The following is a 16,297-nucleotide window of genomic DNA, read 5'->3' as shown; positions in this document are numbered from 1 at the left end:
ACACTCTTTTGGAACTGTATTTGCTAAATACCTATCTTTATATAAGTAAACATTTAAAAATAAAATCCTCTGCACCCTGAAGCAACAGACTTCCATTTCAATAAAACATAACTATAACTTTACATAAATATAGTTCTTCCAGCAATGTAATATGAAACTAATAGGCCTTGTCATATGTTTTCCATGCAGAAAGAAAACAATGACCTTAAATAGAAGCTTTAAATATGCTCTTGCCAACAATGAACCTGCCTCAAAATACTTCTCAACGACATAGGAGGAAAAGAGCAAAAAGAAAACATCACGGTTAGAAGAAACACTACCTTTCCCGAAGTGTAGGACAAGAAAGTCTATGAGGGTACAAAACAAGATACGCTGAAATATAAGGAAAACTATGCAAAAATATACTTAGATAAAGTTATAAAGAAGAGTTGAGAAGAAAGAATAATAGTGAAAATACAAAAGGGTGGGAAATCACACTAATTAACCAGGCTGCCACCACTTGTGTTCATCTCCAGGTTCAGCTAAAGCTCTAATTACTTAGAAACTTTGCCATATTCTAGACAAACAATGGTGCTCAAAAATACTTATTTGAAGTTATTCCCTGAGGATCACACAGTCTCAATTTAAGAAATGGCACCTTATATTTCTGTTCCAATTAAGAAGTATTTTAAAAGGAAACATGGAGTATTAGCATAAAATTAGAAACAGGTTATAAAAGTAGTCCCACTTTTCTATTTATTTATCTTATTTCAGCAGATAAGAAATAAAACTTTACTATCCTTTACCTGTGGCGGGATTGATGCTCGCTGCAATGTGAAAATGACACAGTGCATTTGCGTGATGGGAAATGTGTCTTTGAACTTCATGCGTTGCCATCTGGTCATGCATTAATTCAGTGTGCGTTACAAGAATGGAAGACTTCCTTTGTCCTTTCCTTAAATTTTTCAAATGGTGTATTGTCTAAAATAGAAAAATAATTACTAAATCCAAGTCTAGGAAGTCTAATAAGTGCTGATCAAAGTACTTTTGATTATTAAGGGTTTTACAATTTTCCTCTCTGTAAAACCTGACCGTCTTAAAGGAAACTTTAACTACAATAGAACAACTTAATATATTCTCCACTGGTCTTGCAAATTTTATAGTTCAAGGCAGTAGTTGCTCAAAAACACTTATTATCTGCAGAAACCCCTGTAAAGATTAGGAGTCCAAAGTCTAGTTTTTTCAGGATATCCCAGTACTGAGATGAAATTTACTAGTCATAAGGGTGTAAAAAAAAAAAAAAATTCCAAATCTTCCTACCAGGAAGAATATTCCTCCCCAAAATTCTCACTTAGAACTAAATAGCCAGCTAAATAATCTAATATATAACCTCTATTATAAAGACAAAAAGAGGGTACAAAAATACAGAATAACAAGGGGAACCTTAACTTAGATAAGAGTAGCCAGGAAAGACCCCATGAAAGTATTGACCTGTGGAATTTGTCCAAACTGAGATATGTGTCTATGATAAAAATTCTGTACTGGCATACTCCATCATCTGAACTATTCTGACACGGGACCATGTCAACTCTCAGCACAATCTTTTCTCCACACCATAACCCCACCACACAGCAATTCCTTATTCTGTCACTTAACGATACCGTGCTTAATAATAATATACCATTCTTTTCCTTTGTTCCTTGCAATGAATGAAATAAAATGTGGCACCCTCTCAGTTCTTTCTGCAGTAAAGTAAAACATCTGGTCCTTCCTTTCAATTCCACAGCCCTTGTCCCTTTTCATGTGAAAAACAGTATCAGTTCTATGGTGTGTCCTCTGTCTCTGGTCTCCCTGATTATTTCTTTGATTATACCTATCAAGTTAGTTTCACTCAATCTTTGACATTTATCATTATTTTAAATTAGATTGCCAAGGCTGTGCTATATTGGTCAGTTATCGTCTCCTAGGAACAAAATGTATAATTTAAGTATATATAGAATTATATAGACCTTGCAGTTAGGAGTTTTATAGGAAAGGACATTAGAAAGCAAAATAGCTCGTAAGTCAGATAATCAGGGTTTTTCTATTAAAAACAATTTTAACATTACTAATTGACAACATTTTATTAAAAGGCAGCAAAAATGTGTCAAATCACTGATTACATATTATTTTATTTTTGCTTTTATTTTATGTAGCAGTTAGTAATTCGATTTAACAAACACTTGAAAAGAAATATATTAGATAACATGGAGGATATAAAGATATCTAAAAGCCCTTAGTCTCCAAAAGCTCATATGTAATTTAAAGATAAAATGTTATACAAATATATATAAATTATTGTGAACATCTAGTAAATAAAGTACTTTTTCCCACTAATTTTCAATCAATAGCAAAACATAACTCTAACTGTTCTGACTTGTGCTTTAATTTCATTTATGCTTTAAATGTTGAAAAAAACTGTATAAATAGTGCCCAATCACAGAGAGCATCAGAGCAGGACTACTTTATATAAAACTTTAAAGGACCACATCCTTAGCCCATTAAACCCTCAAAATATTTTTGCTTGCCGAAACTGCAAGACCATTTTGGCTATGCAACCATTAAAGTGTTAATGTAAATGTAAAAGTATAATTCGTTATGTACAGAGATGTTTATAACACATTAAGTATAAAAAGCAAGTTATAAAACATTATTGCACAATATGATCTCAATCTTGTAAATAAAGAAAAATGTACAAACACATATTGGAATAGTTGGATTATAAACTCTACATTTTTTTCTTTTTCCTCATCTAATTTTAGAATAAGCATATACTCTTTGTGTAATAAAGTCACATGAAAAATTAAGAAAATTAGCAATCTAGGTTTACTATAATAAATTTCTGGTAATTTTTAATAATGTGTTTATCTCATTTTATTCCCTAATCATAATGGGCACAACAGTTCATACTATATTATAAATAATCTAATTTCTTAGAAAGCATTTTTGTTTTATATATAGTATTTAAAAACTAGAAAAATTATTTCACTTTCAAAATATTAAACCGTGAAAACTGTGCAGTTATATAAGTTCACTTAATATCTTAACAACACCTTTATTCTTATTCATAGTAGTCATATTTAATTAGAAAAATAAATGTAAAATTTAATCCTCGTGAAACAAAAGCAAAATATTTTTAATCTGTTTATTTTTTTAAAGATTGCTGTGGTTTATTTTATTTATTTATTTATTTTGCTGCGCCGCGCAGCTTGCGGGATCTTACTTCCCTGACCAGGGATCAAACCCGGGCCCCAGCAGTGAAAGCACCGAGTCCTAACCACTGGACTGCCAGGGATTTCCCCACAAAATATTTTTAATTACAACCAATTTCAAAGACTTTTACATGTTTTATTAATCAAAGTTGCCTACTCCTATAGATGTTCACACTCAACATGCAAACTGGAAGAATTAAATTTATACGATTTATCTAGACTACATATCTGAGATCATTACTGTCTATATCTGTCTTCTAAGTGACATAAAATAAGTGAGAATTCTTTGCCATTAATTTCGTCATTATGTATACCATGCACCATGTGCAACTTAGCTTATGAATTCCCACCATACTCACATTATCTTCAAGATTCATTTACCATTTTAAATCATACAGTACCTCAAGAGCATGTTGTACTCTGTCTTTCTGTCTTCCAGCATGAGTAAGGTTGCTGGCAGTGCTGGAAGTGGTAGTCTCGCAAATCTGCTCACCCAAAAGACAGTCTTCTGGTAATACGGTTTCTGCCCACAGCCGGCAGACACCATCATGGCATGAAGTTAATAACACATTACAGACAGAACCTCTAATGATAAAGAGAAATGAACAAAAGTTACTATAAGTATCAATGACATGAAAAATTAAAGGCTATTAGTATTTAGTTCTTCATCCTTAAAGATGACATTAACGCAAAACAGTATGATCTATGTGTAGTTATTTTTCCAATAATGATAATGGATTTCTACTGACTATTTCACACTCTTACCAAACCCCATTTATTACCTGCTCAGACCTGCAAGGTGGTAGGCTGGACATAGGGTGCAATCAGTTACCATAAAATAAGAACAACCTAACTGTCCCTGACACTCACCTTAATTCATTAAACTTATGTCTTGAACAGCTAAACTAAATGACAGTATAGTATGCTTCCAATTGCTTTAGAAATTACATTGTGTGGAGAAAGAGTATCAATGGAAGAGCTTGAAATCACGCACAGTACGGCTGTGAACATCATAAAAACTAGCAAATGGTCCTGACGAAGGAAACAGAAATTAATGCCAGATTATACACGTGCTGCTTGAAAACAAGGCTCTGGAGGATTAGTATCTCCTAAACAAAACAAACTAAACATCAAAAGAAAACCTACATTTCTGTCATTACAACTTGCAGAATGACCATAATAAAAGATCATTAATTATAATTAAACTATGTGGTTTATGGCAGTAGTTCCAGCATTTTCTTTTACCCTTCTTATAATCTAAACAGTTATAAATAGGTAAACAAACTTATTAATAATAAAACTGTAAGGAGACTATAAATTCAAACTATAAATCAATTTCCATTAAGTTAAGCAAAAATGTCACAGCATCAAGCAGCTGAAGTGGTTTAACCACTCATTGTGGAAAAAAAAAATTTTCCCATTAAAAAAATGCTTACATAGAATCTGACTCAGTCAAAGGTAAAGTGTTCTGCAAATGCTTTCCATAGATGCAAATAACTTAAACAGATTTAGAGTAACCTTTTATCTAGATTCCAAAAATGTATAAATTCCCCATTTTATCATTTACTGAGCACCTCCATAATGGGTGTGCTATATTTCCCATCAAGTGCCAACAGTGCTCAGATATATTTAGCAGATGAAATAACCCTTCCTCAAGAATGAATACAGATTTATAAGCAAGCATTTTTAGAACTGTATATATAATACAGGAATCATTGGTATGGGCTGTTTTGTAGTTTGCTTTATCTTCTAAACACTTTTAAGAGATGGCTGTAACAATGAAGAAAAACTTATAATAAATCCTTTGAGAAGTTTCTGTTGATAGCCCTAAGATAAGAAAAACTTGGCCACTTTATTCACTGTATGTATATGATATGCCTTCCCAGAATGCATATTACTGACAGTTTATTACTATGTTTTATTCTCCCTCAGTGTGTGCTTTCCTGTTACTTGCAAACGTCTCCTTCCTGGAACCTACTGCTGCTGCTGATACTGACAATACCAGCTAACGCTGCCCTGGCACACACAATGTGCAAAGGCCTGTATAAGCATTCACACTCACTCACACATTTCAGTCTCATACAACTCTCTGAGGTAGGTACTACTACTACCCCCATTCTACAGAGGCATGGAGAGCTTCAGAAATTTAGTCAAAAGCTCACGAAGCTGGTAACAACAGCAGAATCTCAAGTCAGGCAGTCGATGCCCAGAACCTCTGCTATTCGTTGCCACCGTGTCAATTAAAAGGACCTTTGTTTTCATTATTTTTATAAACATATAAGTAATACAAAATGAAGTTCTATGACACAGTTGTCTAACCTGGGCATATATTTGCTAGTTTTACGCCATGAAAAACCTGTCACAGCTCGCGGATGTGCCAAATAGACAAAGGAAAACTGGGTAGACGCCTGTCTCCTTTCCACTTCATGATGATCCGGAGGTATAATTGAAGACTTCCAACCAGTCATAGGGTACCACACTTTCAAAAGACAATCATCCTGTGAAAATATACAGGCCAATATAAAATTAATTTGTATCTACACATTTCAAAATTTAAGTGGTTTGAAGAAGCTTTAAAAATTAAGCTATACTGGTGTCAGTTTATTTATCTCTTGTAAAAATAAAATACAGTGTGTGTGTGTGAAAAGAATTTAAGCTATATATAAAAACTAAAATGTGACCTATACATAATACAAAACTAAACCTAAAATGATGCTTATTATTCTAAATAATACCATTCTTGAGAAATAAATGGTCAGTGTGCTCAATTATCAATCTTCTCTACACAAAGGTACTTTTCAAACAGAGACTGAAGCCAAATTCCCCCACTTCAACACACAAGGGTCACTGTAAAGAAAAGACTCTGGAACCAGATGCTAGCCTGGATAAGAAAGAAGCCATGTTATCTGTCACTGTTATCATCTTCTCCTTTTTGAAGAGATCTGAAAGGATGAGACAAACCCTTTTTAAATATGAATTGCTTCTTACTCTAAATCAGGACTCAGCAAACTCTTCCTGTAAAAGGTCAAGTAAGTTAGGCTTTGTGGACCACACAGCCTGTGACACAGATTCTTCTTGGGTTGTTTGTTTTTTTTTTTTGTTTGTTTGTTTTCTTAGAATCCTTCAAAAATGTAAAATCCGTTCTTGGTTCATGGGCCATAGTGTTCTGATTCCTACTCTAAATGATGAGAGGGCATCTAGGCAGTTTTTGGGAACCACTTCTATGCCCACTTAAGAAATTTAAAGGTATAACAACAGGCACTGACTTTATCATTTTACTTAGTTCTAAGAATTTTGTTAAAGGCCTAAATAATTTTATCTTATTTAACAGGAACTATCTCTTTTATAGTGCTTCATCCTCTATGGTGTACATGAAGGAAAATAAAAAATTGATAACATTTATGTAAAAATCTCTAAGAAACAATGAAATTATGTATAGGTCCAAATATTTTCACCTGGACTAGACAAACACTTCTGTTTTTTTCCATCTTAGTATTCATTCTCAATCTATACTACATAATGTATGTTTCCACTAAGGTCTCATTTATTTGGATATTTGAATTACACAAAAAAATCTCTTTAAGTACTTATTCTGAGACAACCACTTAACAGTGCACTAGTTGCTTTCCTCCAAGTACTTTCTCCACCTTAGCATCACTTTCACCTTCCCAAATTTACAGCACAACCTATGGCAGTAGTTTCAGACTATGTACCACAAAAACCCTTGAGGTACCTGAGAGCCCTTAAGGAGTCATAAAGGAAAGTCAGAGAGCCTCCACAAGCCGAGCAATCAAGCCCCTTTTCCCATTCCCGCCAGCTTCCCCCTCAAATGAAGCAGCCTCACCATTATCATCTGTTACTACCTAAAACTCTAAAACCACACAGAATTAAACTGGAAATCAGTACAAGAAAGATAGCTCGAAAATTCCCAAATATTTATAAACTAAACAAAAACACTTCTAAATTACAAGACAATTTTTAAAAATTTATTTATTTTATTTTTGGCTGCACTGGGTCTTCGTTGCTGCATGCAGGCTTTTCTCTAGTTGAGGTGAGCGGGGGCGACTCTTCATTGCGGTGTGCGGGCTTCTCATTGTGGTGGCTTCTCTTGTTGTGGAGCATGGGCTCTAGGTGCGTGGGCTTCAGTAGCTGTGGCTTGAAGGCTCTAGAGCGCAGGCTCAGCAGCTGTGACACACGGGCTTAGTTGCTCCGCGGCATGTGGGATCTTCCCAGACCAGGGATTGAACCCGTGTCCCCTGCACCGGCAGGTGGATTCCCAACCACTGCGCCACCAGGGAAGCCCAGCAAATTTTAACATATGTTGAACTGAATGAAAATGAAAGCAAAACATAAAAATTTGGGGGTTGCAGCTACATCAGTGCTTAGAAGGAAATGTATAGCTTTAAATGCTTATATCAGAAAAGAAGACAGGTCTCAGACCAATGGTTTAAGTTTCTACCTGAAGCATCAAATAAGAGCAAAGAGAACTCATATTAAAGAGATATAAAGAAGCATGAAAACCAATGAAATAAAATACAAAAATTATAGAGAAATCAATGAATCCAAAACCTATTTGTGAAAAGATCAATAAAATTGATAATCTATCTAGAAAGACCAAAAATATTTAGAGAGAAAACACAAATTACCATTACCAAGAATGAAAGATGGGACATGACTACAGATCCTACAATATGTTAAATCCCTCGAAAGACAATTTCAAAAAAAATTGACAAAGGAAGAAATAGAAAACCTGAATAGCTCTACATCTATTAAAGATGCTGAATTCACAATTTCAAGTCTTCTCACCAGAAAACAAAACCCTAAAACTACAACTAAAATCTGAGGCCCAGGTGGCTTTACTGATGAACTTTACCAAACATTTAAGGAAGAAATAGCACCAATCCTTCACAAAGTGTTTCAGAAAATTGAGGAAAAGATCTCATTGTATAAGGGCAGTATTATTACCGAGATAACAAAACCAAAGACATAAAAAAACTATACGGGAATATCTTTCATGAACAAAGACGCAAACACCTTTAAACCTAATCCATCAGCATATTAAAAAAAAAAGCAAATCATGACCAAGTGGAGTTTATCCCAGCTAAGTGAAGTGGGTTTAACACTGGAAAAATCAGTAATTGCATTTCATCATAGTAAGAGAATGAAAAAGAAAACCTACATAATTAACTCACTATATGCAGGAACAGCATGTGACAAAAGTAAACAATAATTCATGGGGGAGAACAACACTCTCAGCGTATAGGAATAGGAAAAATAAAAGGGAACGTATACAACATGATCAAGTTGAGTGACTCTACAATAAACCTACAACTTACATCATATATAATGGTGCAAGACAATGCTCTTCCCATAAAATTGGGAGTGATACAAGAATGTCTGCTCTCATCAGTTCTACTCAACACTGTACTAGAGGTCCTAGTACTTGCAATATATTGGGTAAGGGAAAAAAATAAAAGGTATACAGATTAGAAAGGAAGAATTAAAATTGTCTTTTTTCACAAAATCCTAAGAAAACTACCCAAAAAGGCTGCTAGAACTGATAAGCAAGGTAATAAGACTAAGGATCAAAAATCAATTCTATTTCTATATTTAACAATAATTAACAATGTAATTTCTGTAAACACCTTTTACATTAGGAAGATAAACTTAAATTGTGTACCCTGAAAACTATGAAACGCTGCTAAGAGAAAGAAAACCTAAATAAAAAGAGAAACATACCACATTCGTAGATAAGAAGACCAAATGTGGGATTTCCATAGTGGCGCAGCGGTTAAGAATCCGCCTGCCTATGCAGGGAACACGGGTCTATCCCTGGTCCGGGAAGATCCCACATGCTGTGGAGCAACTAAGCCCGTGCACCACAACTACTGAGCCTGCGTTCTAGAGCCCATGAGCCACAACTACTGAAGCCCATGCGCCTAGAGCCCCCGCTCTGCAACAAGAGAAGCCACCACAATAAGAAGCCTGCGCACCGCAATGAAGAGCAGCCTCTACTCGCTGCAACTAGAGAAAGCCCACACACAGCAACGAAGACCCAAAGCAGCCAAAAATTAATTATTTTAAAATTTAAAAAAAAAAAGACCAGGGGCTTCCCTGGTGGCGCAGTGGTTGGGAGTCCGCCTGCCAATGCAGGGGACGCGGGTTTGCGCCCGGATCCGGGAAGATCCCACATGCTGCGGAGCGGCTGGGCCCGTGAGCCATGGCCGCTGAGCCTGTGCGTCCGGAGCCTGTGCTCCGCAACAGGAGAGGCCACAACAGTGAGAGGCCCGCGTACCGCAAAAAAAAAAAAAAAAAAAGACCAAATGCTACTAATGTACAATTCTTCCCAAATTGTTCTATAGAGATACAATGTATATAAATAGCATCAAAATCACAGCAGGCTTTTTTGTAGAAACTGACAAAATCTGTATGGAAATCAAAGGACTGACACCGCCAAAAATAGTTTAAAAGAAAAGTACAAAGTTAGAGGAAACTACTTGTTTTTGGAACTAACTATAAAGCCACAATAATCAAGACACATAATATTAGCGTAAGGGGATACACACACACACACACACACACACACATCACAATGGAACAAAACAGAGAGGCCAGGATCAGATCCACACATGTACGGAAAACTGATTTTCAACAAAGTTGTCTAGGAAATTCAATGGAGAGTGGATTGTCTTTTTAAAATGCCACTGAAATATCTTGATATACCTTTGGGGAAAAACTGACTTCAAATCAAATGCAAAAAAACCACCTCAAAATGTAAAAGTCAAAACTATAAAACCTCTAAAAGAAAACATAGTAAAATATCTTTGTGATTTCAAGGTAGACAAAGATTTTTTAAATCTAGGCCACAAAAAGCACAAACCAATTTTTTAAAATTGATGTTGGATTTCTTCAAAATTAAAAACTTCTGCACATCAAAAGACATTGTTTAAAAAAAATAAAAAGGCAAGTTACAGACTGGGAGGAAATATATATAATAGATTTATCTTTCAATTGTACTAAATATACAAAGAACTCATAATTCTATAATAATGAGAAAACAAACCCAATTTTTTTAATGGGCAAAGGACAAATAAACACTTTACCAAAAAAAAAGTATACAGACAGGCAACAAGCATGTGCTCAACATCATTAGAAATCAGAGAAATACATATGAAAACCACAATAAGACACCACTACCCAGACTATTAGAATGGCTAATATTAAAAAGGCTGACAATGCCAAATGTTGGCAAGAAAGTGGAGCAACTGATATTATTCAATTGTTGGTGAGTATGCAAAATGGTACAACTTTGGAAAGCGCCTGGTACTTTTTTGTAACGTACCATGTGACCCAACAATTCCACTCATAGGTATTTTTTACCCATGAGAAGTGAAATGTTTATACAAAGACTTGCAAATGAATGGTCATAGTAGCTTTGTTCATTTAGCCTAAAACTCCATACAACAGGTGAATGGATAAACAAATTATGATATATCCATATAACAGAATACAACTCAAATAGAAAGAACAAATTACTGATGCACACAACATAGATGAATCGCAAAACACTGTGCTAAGTGTAAGACCTCAGACACAATAGAGTATACTACACAATTTCATTTACATACAACTCTAGTGAAGACAAATCTAATCAATAGTGATAGAAAGCAGAGCAGCTATTTATTATCTGGAACTAGGAATAGGAGTAAGGATTAATTGGGAAGAAGCAAAAGGAAACCTTTTGAGATGATGTAAGTGTCCAATAACTAGATCGTGGTGGTGATTACATAGGTCTTTAAATTTGTCAAAATACACTGAACTGCACATTTAAAAAATAATTTCATTTTATGTTAATTATACCTTTTAGGTTAATTACATATGGTTTAATTATACCATATAAAGTTAATTATAAAAAAGATATAACAAGATTTATATAAAAGGATGTTCATTTTTAATGGCAATAGAAAAAAATTAGAACTACTAAATGTTCATTAATAGTTATCTGGTTAAGTTAAACTATGGTATACATTCATTCACATAATGGAAAATTATGTTGCCTTTAAAAAGAAAAGATATATCTGTATTGACACATCAATCTATCTATGATACAGTAAGTGAATAAATCAGCTTAAAGAATATGTACACACACACACTTCTGTGTGGTTTACAAAGGCATCAAAAAGTCTAAAAGAGGGCTTCCCTGGTGGCGCAGAGGTTGAGAGTCTGCCTGCCGATGCAGGGGACATGGGTTCGTGCCCCGGTCTGGGAGGATCCCACATGCCGCAGAGCAGCTGGGCCCGTGAGCCACGGCCACTGAGCCTGTGCGTCCGGAACCTGTGCTCCACAACGGGAGAGGCCACAACAGTGAGAGGCCCACGTACCGCAAAAAAAAAAAAAAAAAAGTCTAAAAGAATATATATTAAACAGAGAACAGTGGCCATTTTTTTTTTACTGGGGGTATGGCTATTTGGCTGGAGATTTTCATTTTCTCTGCATGTTCCTCTTAATAATAAATACATATTATGTTAAAGAAGTAAAGATATTTCCATGTTAAAGGGGGAATAAAGGGCTTCCCTGGTGGCACAGTGGTTGAGAGTCCACCTGCCGATGCAGGGGACACGGGTTTGTGCCCCGGTCCCGGAAGATCCCACATGCCGCAGAGTGTCTGGGCCCGTGAGCCATGGCCGCTGAGCCTGCACGTCCAGAGCCTGTGCTCTGCAACGGGAAAGGCCGCGGCAGTGAGAGGCCCGTGTACCGGAAAAAAAAAAAAAAAAAGGGGGGGGGAATAAAGGTCAATAAGCCAATTCTTAAATAACCAAAACACTAAATCTAGGTACAGAGACACGCTCTCAAGAGGAGGAAAAGCTTCAGGGAACATTCTGTAGCCAGCTGCTTCCCTTCCCGCCAAAATCACCCTCCTCAAAAATTCTTCTCACCTTAGCTCTTAGAAAGCCCAGTTTTTTTCCTCAAAAGAGTAATCCTCTATTAAAGAAAAATGGTTTTGAAAAAAACAAGGTATTTTAAGTTACATTCAAATTTTAAAAAATAGAAATTATAGAAAGTGTTCAGATATAAACTTCATAAACATGAACAGTATTTGTTTTTATTGAACAAATATAATGCTTTACAATTTTCCAAAGTTTCACACACACGATTTCATATAATCCCATAATAACCCCCTTTTTAAAATCCCCTATCCCGACATTGCCCTCTCCCACTTCCCTCTCCCCACTGGTAACCACTAGTTTGTTCTCTGTATCTGTGAGTCTGCTTTTTTGTTTTATTCACTAGTTTGTCGTATTTTTTAGATTCCACATATAAGTGATATCATACAGTATTTGTCTCTCTGACTTATTTCACTTAGTGTAATGCCCTCCAAGTCCACCCATGTTGCTGCAAATGGCAAAATTTCATTCTTTTTTATGGCTGAGTTGTATTTCATTGTGTGTATATACACACACATACCATGGAGGGCCCAAATCAATAAAATCAGAAATGGAAAAGGAGAAGTTATAACTGACACCACAGAAATACAAAGGATCATAAGAGACTACTACAAGCAAATATACACCAATAAAATGAACAACCTAGAAGAAATGGACAAATTCTTAGAAAGGTACAAACTCCCAAGACTGAACCAGGAAGAAATAGAAAATATGAACAGGCCAATTACCAGTAATGAAATTGAATCAGTAATTTTAAAACTCCCAATAAACAAAAGTCCAGGACCAGATGGCTTCACTGGTGAATTCTACCAAACATTTAGAGAAGACTTAACACCTATGCTTATGAAACTATTCCAAAACACTGCAGAGGAAGGAATACTGCTGAACTCATTCTATGAGGCCGGCATCACCCTGATACAAAAACCAGACAAAGATATCACAAAAAAAGAAAATTACAGGCCATTATCACTGATGAACATAGATGCAAAAATCCTCAACAGGGCTTCCCTGGTGTCCCAGTGGTTAAGAGTCCGCCTGCCGATGCAGGGGACACGGGTTCGTGCCCCGGTCCAGGAAGATCCCACATGCCACGGAGCGGCTGGGCCCGTGAGCCATGGCCGCTGAGCCTGCGCGTCCGGAGCCTGTGCTCCACAACAGGAGAGGCCACAACAGTGAGAGAGGCCCGCGTACCGCAAAAAAAAAAAAAAAAAAAAAAATCCTCAAGAAAATATTAGCAAACCAAATCCAACAACACATTAAAAGGATCATACACCATGATCAGGTGGAATTTATCCCAGGGATGCAAGGGTTTTTCAATATCTGCAGATCAATGTGATATACCACATTGATAAATTGAAGAATAAAAACCATATGATCACCTCAATAGATGCAGAAAAAGCTTCTGACAAAATTCAACACCCATTAATGATAAAAACTCTCCAGAAAGTAGGCATAGAGGGAACCTACCTCAACATAATAAAGGTCATATATGACAAGCCCACAGCTAACATCACACTCAACAGTGAAAAGCTGAAAGCATTTCCTCTAAGATCAGGAACAAGACAAGGATGTCTACTCTCACCACTTTTATTCAACATAAGTTTTGGAAGTCTGAGCCACAGCAATCCGTGAAGAAAAAGAAAGAAAAGGAATACAAATTGGAAAGGAAGACGTAAAACTGTCACTGTTTGCAGACATGATACTATTCAAAGAAAATCCTAAAGACACTACCAGAAAACTACTAGGGCTCGTCAGTGAATTCAGTAAAGTTGCTGGATACAAAATTAATATACAGGACTTCCCTGGTGGTGCAGTGGTTAAGAATCCACCTGCCAATGCAGGGGACACAGGCTCGAGCCCTGGTCTGGGAAAATCTTACATGCCGTGGAGCAACTAAGCCCATGCGCCACAACTACTGAGCCTGCACTCTAGAGCCCGCAAGCCACAACTACTGAGCCCGTGTGCCGCACCTACCGAAGCCCGTGTGCCTAGAGCCCGTGCTCTGCAACAGGAGAAGCCACCGCAATTAGAAGCCCGAGCACCGCAACAAAGAGTAGCCCCGGCTCGCCGCAACTGGAGAAAGCCCACACACAGCAACGAAAACCCAACACAGCCAAAAATAAATACATAAATAAATAAATTTATTTTTTTTTTAAAAATAGATCCTACCATCAAAAGTACTCAATGAACTATAATATTAAAAATCCAGAAGGTAATTGGATTTGAATCCCCAAACACCTGAGCTGAAATTCTGTCATGTGTAGCAGAGGTGCTGGAAAATGCCTTCTAGTGGTAGATCACAGTCACCATCTGTTTCAAGTCAGACAAACTTGGCTTTATTAACAGCAGCAGAACAGATTGAAGAGGAGAGGAAGCCAACATTACAAAGTTAGTTTCTGTTCTTTTTATTAAGAGCATCTTAATAAGATGTGGTTATCTTCTCAAAAAAGTGAAGAAATAAGTTTTTAAAATCCACGACATAATTTATTAACCCCCAAAGGCATTCTTTTTTTTTCAATTAATTTTCATTGGAGTATAGTTGATTTACAATGTTGTGTTACTTTCTGCTGTACAGCAAAGTGACTCAGTTATCCACTCTTTTCTAGATTCTATTCCCATATAAGCCATTACAGAGTATTGAGTAGAGTTCCCTGTGCTATACAGTAGGTTCTTATTAGTTATCTATTTTATATATAGTAGGATATATATATATATATATCCTTGTGCTATAAAGTAGGTTCTTATTATCTATTTTATATATGTCAATCTCAAAGGCATTCTTATCTTTCCCTCAGAAATGTGAAACACTTAGCTCTTAGGAGAATTGAACATTAAAAGCTTAAGGGGGGCGGGGGTGCTTCCCTGGTGGCGCAGTGGTTGAGAGTCCGCCTGCCGATGCAGGGGACACGGGTTCGTGCCCCGGTCCCGGAAGATCCCACATGCCGTGGAGCGCCTGGGCCTGTGAGCCACGGCCGCTGAGCCTGCGCGTCCGGAGTCTGTGCTCCGCAACGGGAGAGGCCACAACAGTGAGAGGCCCGCGTACCGCAAAAAAAAAAAGCTTAACGGAACATGACTAATACAATGAAAAAACGTACTCAATAATCAACTGCTAAGGCTGTGTGCAATAAAAATTCAGAGAAAAAATGTATTAGGCATTATGCAGTGCACAAACAGAATCGCCTTTGAGGAGCTTAAAATCCAGCTGCTCCATTTAAGAGGACGTACTTTTAGTCTTTTTACATATTTTTGTCTGAAGCACAAAGGTATCTTTCAGATTCATTAGGGAGTTCCAATAATCAGAAGATGCTTAGACAATGAATAAAGATCATCTTTCACGGCTCATTAACAGTTTTTAAAGCAACAAGTGACCCTGTCAAACGACCATATATCCTAAAATAGTCTCAAAGTTTAGCCAGCTGTAACACACGGCAGAGGCAAACGTCACACACTGGGTGAGCAAAAGGAGATAATCAGAAACATTAAGAATGTATGAGGGAAATCGACTACAAGCCCTGTCATTCAGCTACAAAAAAATAAATTCTGCCAACAACGTGAGTGAGCTTGGAAAAGGGTTCTGCCCTAGTCAAGTCTCCAGGTCAGAATTCATCCCAGCTGACACCTTTACTGCAGCCAAAAGTGCCCTGATCACGGCACCCAGCTATGTCCGGACACCAAACCCACGGAAGCTGGGATAATAAATGTGTGGTCTTAAGTTGCTGAGTTTGTGGCAATTTGTTATGCAATAACAGAAAACTAATACAAACTCCTAGTGATAGTGTTACAAGTAAAATTGAGGCAGGCAAAGGAAACAGAAAGTACAGTGGTAGGTGAGATGCAATTTAAACGGACGCTTAGGTAAAGCCTCACTGAGACAGTGACATTTAAGAAGTTAAGGGGGAAAGCCACGCAGGTCTCTGGGGGAAGGATTTTTCTGGGTAAAGAGAATAACAATTGCAATAGAAAATGAGGAGAAAAACTTGGAGACAGCAGCGATAGGCAACCCTTTCGAGGTGTTATAAGGAGGGCACAGAATTAACAGAAACTGAGAGAGACGGTCAAGAGACGGTTTTTGTTATTGTTGTTGTTCGTTTGTTTTAGAATGGGCAAGATTATAGCACATTC

General features: G+C 36.7%; 1 protein-coding gene across 5 annotated transcripts in view; it reads right to left on the bottom strand.

The window, feature by feature from the left end:
* The window catches only part of DMXL2 (Dmx like 2), a 178,388-nt gene that overhangs the window by 111,018 nt on the left and 51,073 nt on the right, over positions 1 to 16,297 (bottom strand). For all 5 annotated transcript variants that reach the window (XR_004348327.1, XM_032621915.1, XM_032621919.1 and 2 more), the window contains 3 exons: positions 5,550 to 5,728; positions 3,632 to 3,815; positions 786 to 960 (listed from right to left, as the gene is read on the bottom strand). Coding sequence is in view for 4 of the 5 variants with exons in the window: in XM_032621915.1 (XP_032477806.1) it covers positions 786 to 960; positions 3,632 to 3,815; positions 5,550 to 5,728 (538 nt within the window). In the remaining variant the exon portion in view is untranslated. The remainder of the gene's footprint in view (positions 1 to 785; positions 961 to 3,631; positions 3,816 to 5,549; positions 5,729 to 16,297) is intronic.

The sequence above is a fragment of the Phocoena sinus genome, chromosome 2, assembly GCF_008692025.1.
Source record: "Phocoena sinus isolate mPhoSin1 chromosome 2, mPhoSin1.pri, whole genome shotgun sequence".
Classification (NCBI taxonomy): Eukaryota; Metazoa; Chordata; class Mammalia; order Artiodactyla; family Phocoenidae; genus Phocoena; species Phocoena sinus.
This window is presented reverse-complemented; position numbering and strand designations above follow the sequence as displayed.